An 8,595-nucleotide genomic window follows, 5' to 3' on the forward strand; every position below is an offset into this window, starting at 1 on the left:
GATTTATCTCTGAGTTCCAAATTGACCCTTGTGAATTTCAAAATAAATCCTGTGAATTTCACCCCCAACAGCAGTGGCACCAAGTAATTTTGATAAGTGGTTTTATTACTGGTTAGATTTTACAAATTCTGATATTTGAACAGACTTCCACCTTAAAATTCTAAAACAACAAAGCGACCGTTGGAGGGGATTTGATTTTTTTCCTTTTTTTTTTTTCTTTTTAGGACTATTCAAAGTAACAAACTTTTTTTTTCTTTTTAACATTTTTGCTCTGGTCATAAATATACAGAGAGAAAAAGAGGGAGAGAAAAATGAAGAAGTCATCCAAAGTATGGAGATAAAACAGTATTCCTAAGGCACGTGGCAGTCTTTGAAAATACAGAAGCTCTAGCCAACTTAAATTATTTGTTGTTTTTCCTCGCTCAGTCCACAAAACTGTACAGTGACACAAATGTTGTGTTGCAGATAGATCTTCCAAGTAACTCCTCAGTCCTCACCAGCTGCGACAGCCGAACACCAATTAATTTTTTTTTCTCTTCTGTTCCCAGGCGAGATCCTAAAATGTGGTTAGTTAGTTGCTCAAAGCCTCTATTTTAAAATACACTTGGAATTCAACTAAAGATAATTTCTTTTTTAAAGAAATTGTGGGGCAGGGGAGGGGGGCTCAAGTCATTAGAAAAGGTTGGTAAGAGTCGTTTGGGAGGGGCTGTGAGGCTCGTGGCCCTCCAGGTTGCCAGGCACAGAAGTTAAGACGGATGTCACAGTTGGCAGGGTGGGACTAGTCAAGTCTGTGAGGGTGGTGGGCGTGCTCGAGGGGCTGAGGGAGGCATTGGAGAGCTCTGAGGCCGGCCCCGACGGCGTCCCTGTGTGCAGCGCCGTGTCGCTCGACTTGTCCACACCCGTGTTTTCCTGCCGTAAGAGGTTACGCCTGAACTTGGCCCTGGCGTTCTGGAACCAGACCTGCAGCGAGAGGAAAGGGCTGGTTAGGCGAAGGCCGGCAGGGGGCGGAGGGGGCAGAAAGCTGGGACAGCGCAGGGTTCCCTAAGGCCCTTTAACTCAGTGGCTTGCTTCTGCGAGAACAGGAGAAACAAAGTCAGGTTGATGATGGTGCTTTGTTCTTAATTAAATATTAATTTCTTTTTTTCTCTAATTGGATACCACTGAATGTCTCTTTCTGTTACGAAGTTCTAGGGCGAAGTGGCATTCTCTGATATCGCAGCTGCTAATCACATACCAGATGTAACTAGTTCAAATGGGCTTAGTCAGTAGATTTGAACGGTCAGTATGGAAAAAGTAATGTAGAATAATCTCAAGAATAATTTTTATTTTGGATATATGCTGAAATGATATTTGGACTATACTCGATTGTTGTTGTTAGGAGCCGTTGAGTTGCTTGTGACTCATAAGTGACCCTATGTACAACAGCTCTAAACCCTGAGCTCTATCCTGAGCTAACCTCATTATCTCTGACATACCCACCCCCATTACTCCAGTCACTGAGTCAATCGATCTCATCTATAGTCTTTCTCTCTTGTGCTGTCCCTCCACACTCCCAAGCATGATGTCCCTTTAAGGGGTCCTCCTTGCAACATGTCCAAAGTATGTCAGATGGAGCTTCAGAATCCTTGCCTCCAAGGAGCAGCCTGGTTTCACCTTCTCTAGGATAAACCTGTTTGTTCTCCTAGCAGTCCATGGTACATTCAATACTCTTCTCCAGCACCAAAGCACAAAGACATCAAATTCTCTATTATCCCTAGTCATCGTCCAGCTTTCTGATGCATAGCAAGTAATTGCGAAGATTAGATAAAATATATTTCTAAAACTTCATATTAATGGTTTCTTCTCACTTTTTGAATGCAGCTAATAGAAAATTTAAGGAGCCTTACTGGTGCAAGGGTTAAGTGCTTCTCTGCTGACTGAAAACATTAGAGGTGCAAAGTCACCAATAGCTCCACAGAAAAGACCAGTGATTTGCTCTCATATAGAGTATCTCTGAGGAAACCCTATGAGGCAGTTCTACTGTCTCATAGGGTCTCTATGAGTAGGAATGACTAAAAGGTACCTAATAGCTAGAATACTTTCTCTATGTAATAAACATTGTATTTCTAGAGGCCAGTGCTATACTAAAAAATATGTACAAGCCAAACCTTCACCTCACAGCAATAATTGTTTTAGTGGCTTTTTGAGAAACTTTTTTCTTTACTTGCAGTTGTCTTTAAGCACACAATAGAAATAGGTTTCACACATTCTTGATGGTATAATTTTAAGTGTTTTGTGGTCAGAAAGTCTGGGAAATTCTAGAATGATACAAAGAATACAGACAAATTAGTCCATAAATAGCCATTTAAAAAAGGGATGGGGGAAAGACATGGATCCTCATCCCTGCCACCACCAGCTGGAGAAACTGCTGCATATTCTGGGTCACTGGGTTTCAGGTATCAGAGAAGAGGTGGGCAGAGGGGGACAGCTGCCCTGTTCACTCCAGGCCCAGGAGGTTACACAGTGGGCCTGGTCCTGGCTACTTCCTTGTACAGATGTCCTCCACCAACCTGCCACATCCAAGTATCCATTTATGGGGAAAGGAGTAGGACAGAGGTAGAGCTGAGCGTCATACTCAATGCCAATGAAAGAGAATATTCACGCCTGCTCACACAGAGACACACACAGACAGTCACCTATAAAGCTCTACACAAGAACATCTAACAGCACTGAGACAGTTATACTCAGGGGTCTGTGCAGGGTTTGGAGAGAAGTTTAGGAAATCAGGCTACTGCAGGCAGGGCAGATGGTCTAGGGGTCTGGGGAGGAGAGGGAAGTTGTACTTCCCCAAGAAAGCCCAAAAGGCAAGGCCCCTTTGCTTTCCTTTGCGTGAGGAAAACACTCTTCAGAAGCCTCCCCATAAAAACTAAGGGCCTGGGGAATTTTAGGGATTCTGGGGTGTCCAGTTGCACATTTCCAGATGTGTCTGCATCTGCCTGTCTTCCCAGTGTAGGCTGGGGTAGGAAGGGGTGGCTCTAGGCTCCACCCTTCCCTGGGGATCACTCTGGCTGCAGGGGCTTGTGGCCTCAAACTTGACTTTTTTGGTGGCCTGACACAATTTGGGCTCAATTAAAAGCACAGCCATAGCTTGACTCTTGGGGCAAGGAAGAAGAAGGAGACCCTGTGAAGTAGGGAAACAAAGCTCTCTCCTCCTCTGAAGAACACACACTGTCCTGGCTCTCTGCCCAGAGGAAACCTATCACCTCTTCCAGGGGCTTGCAAATAAGTGCTGGGCTTCCAAGACCACCCCCAGCATGCTCTCTGGGTTGGGGAAGTACGTTAGGGGAATCTTCCCCTGTCCAACCCACAATAATCTGTAGGGGTGAAGCTGTGTTGACCCAGAGAATGGCTACTGGCAAAAAGCTCCTGAGATTTTCATGGAAAGGAAGTAACTTATCCAGGGATACACGCAAGGTGAGAAAGACTCTAGTCTGGAGTCTAGCGGTCACGCTCCTACCCACTGCCCTGTGTGAACTAAGCTGGTAACAGCACCTCTACATCTGCCAGCAAAGTAGGGCCATGTGATGTGGGGTGCTTATTGGCCTGGGCCTCTAAGACCTCAAGAAGGGCTGGAACTGTTTAGCTGCTGGCTGTGTGTTATTTCTCAGTCATTACTCTTAACAATGGATTTTCAAACAATGGCAACATCCTCCACAGACTGCCTTCTCTGGATCTGAGGAGCCGAAAGTCTCCTAGATGAAAACTCAGCAATTCAGTTACCAGCCAGGCTCTGGGGCTTTTGTTGGGGATTGTTTTCACCCCAAAGAGGGTTTCATGAGGGTTCTCTCAGGTAGCTCAGCAAGTCCCTTCCCAAGAGGTACTTGAGGGCAGGGACCCTGTCTAAGTCATCTCTGAGTCCCCAGAAGCTGGTATAGGGGCTGGCAAAGAAGTCAGTAAGAAATGTTGAGTCAGTAGAACACCAAATTCACTGTTGTCAAGGCAATTCCGACTCATACTGACCCTCTACCAGGTTTCTAAGACTGTAAATCTTAATGAGGGAAATGCCCAACTTTCTCCTGTGGAGCCAGCCACTGCTGCTGGATTGAAACCACTGGAGACACAACCTTTTGGTTAACAGTGTAACATATTACAGACTATGCCATCAGTATGTTGATGCTGTTGTTGTTATGTACCGTCTTCAGAGGCAGTCAGTCACAGAAGACTACCCATCTTTCTTCAGTGAAGCAGTTGGTAGACTCGAACTGCATGCCTTCAGGTTGACAGAGCAACTCCTTGCCACTTAGGCCACGAGAGCTCCCTATGCTACCAGCATAGTAACTAACATTTATAAACTTTCTACCACAGGCCAGGCACCTTGTTTCCCTCTAAATGTACTGTTGTTGTTGACTGCCATCGAGTCGAGCATGACTCATAGTGACCCCATGAACAAAAGGCCTGAAGTCCTTCCACAACCATCGCCATTTATCAAAGTTCACAGAGTTTGCAGGCATGCTGTTTAGGAATTGGATGCCACTCCCACTTCCAAAAAAAGGTTAATAAATCAAATAAGCAGGAACTATTATTTTCCAAATCCTATAGCATTAAAAATCAGAATGACTAAGAAGTAAACTCATTTGTCCACAGTCACACACTAAAATTGGAATAGAGGGCTCTCAACCCCAAAACAAACCCATGCTCTTACCTCTCGCATTATGCTGGTGAGTCAGTCAGTGTATGAATGAATGAACAAGTGGGTGAAGTAAGCAGAGAAGCAACGGTGGTGCAGTAGAAGGTAGTAAGCACTGGTTGTAGCTTCCAGCTCTCATTCTCTAATGACCAGTCTGGTGACTAAGGCCGCACGCCTTACTGCTATGCTAGCCTTTCTCAGTTTCTTCATTTGTGTAACTAGGGAGTTGGACTATATCACAGGAGCTCTAAGCTTTCTCAGAGTTCTAACAGGCTCGAATTCTACAGTAGAAATAACAAGAAAGAAGGTGATATGTTCTCCCTATATTCCTCAATTGAAAAACTTCTCTATTTCCTCTCAAGCCTTGCTCTTACCTACAAGAACTCTGTAGTAGTCAGAAATGTGTGTCTGGAACAATAAGACTCAGCTCAAGTATGGAATCAACCACAATGTCAAGCCAAATGCTTCAACCTGATGCACAGTGGGTACCCAAAACAACCTGGGGGGATGAGGAAGCACTAGTCTACATTCCTATTACCCCTTCTTCCTGCTTCAGTAGGTCCTATAGGTTATGGTACTGGGGTAATGGGGTCAGGTGTGTCAGAGACATTAAGATTGGCACAGGATAGAGCAGGGTTTAGGGCTGTTGTACACAGAGTTGCTACGAATCACAGGTGACTTGATAGCACATAACAATAACAACTCTTCCCATAATATCATCAAGGAAATGAATTTGAACGTCACCTCCCAGGACTCTGAAGTAATCAAGTCCAAAATACAAATGCTTCATGCCCAAAGGTGTCCACCACAGCATTCTTCTCTTTTATACCATCATTAAACTAATGATGGCATACAAAACATCCGATCAGACGTGGCAGAGTGGAAGTCAGGACACAGTTATTTCACACAGCCACAAGTGAAAGAGAAAAGGGGATAAAATGTCTATCCTACAATTTCAGAAAGAAAGCAATATTGACAAAGTCTCAGTCAATGTCTAAGCAAAGTTAAGAACATTTTACACACATTAACTCATTTAGTGCTCATAATAATACCACAAGGTTGGCACTAGGATTATTGCTGGTTTACAAGTGAGAAAACTACAAATAAAGCTGATCTTATTTTCCCTACCTGTTCAACAAGCTGTGCAACAGAGGGTAAGAGGTGGAGCAGAGAAATGAATTCCAGCAGGTTGGTCCACGCCCGGAGAGCTCTGGGGGCACAGTCCCTGAGGAGCTGTGCTGTTAGCCCAAAGCCAACACCTCTCTGGTGGTTCCAATCCACCAGGAGCTCTGATGGACAATCTCCTCTCATGAGATTTACATCCTCAGAAACCCTACTTAGGGTCACTTATAAGTTAGTTCTGACTCTCAGTGGCAAGGAGCAATCTATCCCCTTAACCATTTATGAATCTCTATAGCTATACACTTGAAGAAGAATTGATGCCCATAAATTGTGGTCCAGGAGAAGAGTACTGATTAAATCACAGACTTCCAATAGAACAAACAAATCTATCTTGGAGGAAGCGCTATCAGAGTGACTCTCAGAGGTAAGGATGGTGAAACTTCTCACATATTTAGGGCATGTTGCCTGTCAGGAGGGACCAGTCCTTGGTGAAGGATGCAAGAAAGAGATGAAGGTCCAAAACAAGATGGATTGACACAGCGGCTCTAACAATGAGCTTGAGCATGTCGGAGATCAGAGTCAGTGAGGACATTGCAGAACAGGGCAAGGTTCAGATCTGTTCTTCATAAAGTGGTTATGTGTCCTGGTCAACTAACTGCACCTAACAATCATAACAATGTGGTCCAGTTCCAAGGCATTGTGCTGGGAACTCAATGGCCATGCCCTTCCAATGGTTCAAATCCACCAGCTGCTTTATGGGATACCAATGGGCAATCTCTTCCCTTGGGAATTTAAGCCTTGGAAAATCTACTGCAGGGTCAGCTATGAGTCAGCTTGGATGAGACAGTAATTATAACGGACACTTATTGGAGCCCTCGTAGCATACCAAGTAACGTGTTGAAATCCTAACCAAAAGGTCGGTAGCGCAAAACCACCAGCCTCAGAAATGCCATGGAGGGTCACTCCGAGTAGGAATCAACTCAATGTCAGTGAATGTGGTCATTTATGGTACATTGTACAATGCTCTCAAACGTTATTGTCATTAAGTTGCAATCAACTCACAGCTGACCCTTCATTGGGTTTTTGAGGCTGTAAATCGCACAAGAAGAGGTTGCCCATCTTTCTCCTGTAGAGTTGCTAGTGGATTTGAACCACCAGAGAGGCATGGCCTTTGGGTTTGCAGCACAACTCTCTATGGACCAGGCCACCAGAATAGAGCACCGAGTGAGTACAATGCTCTACTATTTGTAAAGTTTAAAATACATTTTCTTGTAAGAAGCAAAGCTAACTAACCATCAGCCCAGAAATCAGAACTCCTTGGTTTCAGTCCAAAGTCTACAAATACTTTGCTATGGTATCTTGACAAGATCTTTCTTTCAAGTCTCTTCCTTTCCAGATCTCACTTTCTTCTCTAAATGTGAGGTTCTGGCCAAACCATGTAGGAAACTCTGTTTAACTTAGACCATCTGTGACCTGCCCATTGTTCTCCCCAAATGTTAGGGAGGGTACTGCTCACGACCCTCATTTTCTAGGTGGAGAACTGAGGTTCAAATGAAGTAACCAGCCCTAAATCTCATCTCTTCAGAGGTGCCTTCCTCAAGCACCTGCCTTCATCAGGCCAAGATCTTATGTTACACAATTCCATTACATCCCTGTATTTTTCCTTATTAACCCTTTTCCCAAGGGGTCCTTTTGGTGCAGTGATTAAGAGCTCAGATGCTATTCAAAAGACTAGTGCTTCAGCTTCTCCATGGAAGAAAGACATAGCCATCTGCTTCAGTTGAGGTTACAGTTCTGGAAACCCTATGGGGCAGTTCTCTTATGTCCTATAGGACTGTTACAAGTCTCAATCAACTGCATGGCAATGGCTTTAGTTTTGGTCTAGCACTTCTCCAATTGTTTTCCCAAGGACTACAACTAAATATGAGTTATGCAGTCAAATAAATTTAGCACATGTTAGATTAGAAGTTGAATCTCTTCAACGTTTGGCAGAACCTATTTCCATTAATGCTAAGGAGCCCTAGTGACCCAAGTCGTTAAGGGTTTGCCTGCTACCTGAAAGGTGATGATGGAAATCCATCAGGTATTCAGCAAGAGAAAGATGTTACAGTCCAATGTGGTAAAGATTAAACCAAAAAACCCCTACTGCCATCAAGTCTGTTCCAATGCAAGGTGATTTTCAACCGTGTTTCCAAGGCCATAAGTTTTAACAGTAGGAGACTGCTTCATTATTCTCCCATGGTGAAGCTGGTGGATTCAAACCCCAAACTTCAAGTCAGCAGCCCAACACAAACACTACACTGCTAGAGCTCCTTCCCAGCCTTGCAACTCCATGGGTAAGTTCTACTCTAATCTGTAGGATCACTGTAAATCAGAATCTATTCCACAGCAGTGAATTTTTGTTCTATTAAAGCTGGCACACCACTCTCATCTCCAACAGAGACATTAGCAAATTTTCAGCATTGCCCAAACTTATTTGGTCTCAGAGCAATTTTTAAGATGTTGTTGTTGTTATGTGCCGTCCATCTAGTTGTTTGCGACTCATAGCGACCCTATGTACAACAGCCCTAAACCCTGCTCTATCCTGTGCCAATCTCATTGCCTCCGACACACCCAACCCGATTACCCCAGTCACTGAATCAATCCACCTCATAGAGGGCCTTCCCCTCCTGCGCTGTCCCTCCACCCTACCCAGCATGATGTCCCTCTCCAAGGACCTCTCTCTCCTTTCAACATGTCGAAAGTATGTCAGACGAAGCCCCAGAATCCTTGCCTCCAAGGAGTAGCCTGGATTAACCCTCTCCAGG

At 44.4% G+C, this 8,595-nt stretch overlaps 1 protein-coding gene across 3 annotated transcripts in view; it reads right to left on the reverse strand.

Annotated features, from left to right (window-relative positions):
- Positions 1-216: 216 nt before the first annotated feature.
- LHX2 (LIM homeobox 2) overlaps positions 217-8,595 on the reverse strand; it is a 27,216-nt gene continuing 18,837 nt past the window's right edge. Inside the window, exon 5 of one of the 3 annotated variants that reach the window (XM_006892582.1) lies at positions 217-960. In XM_006892582.1, coding sequence (XP_006892644.1) covers positions 673-960 — 288 coding nt within the window. In that variant the 3' untranslated portion in view covers positions 217-672. The remainder of the gene's footprint in view (positions 961-8,595) is intronic. The other 2 variants (XM_006892584.1, XM_006892583.1) reach the window with 2 other exon arrangements.

Source organism: Elephantulus edwardii, unplaced genomic scaffold (assembly GCF_000299155.1).
Source record: "Elephantulus edwardii isolate Elephantulus edwardi_28Jun2011 unplaced genomic scaffold, EleEdw1.0 scaffold00116, whole genome shotgun sequence".
NCBI lineage: Eukaryota > Metazoa > Chordata > Mammalia > Macroscelidea > Macroscelididae > Elephantulus > Elephantulus edwardii.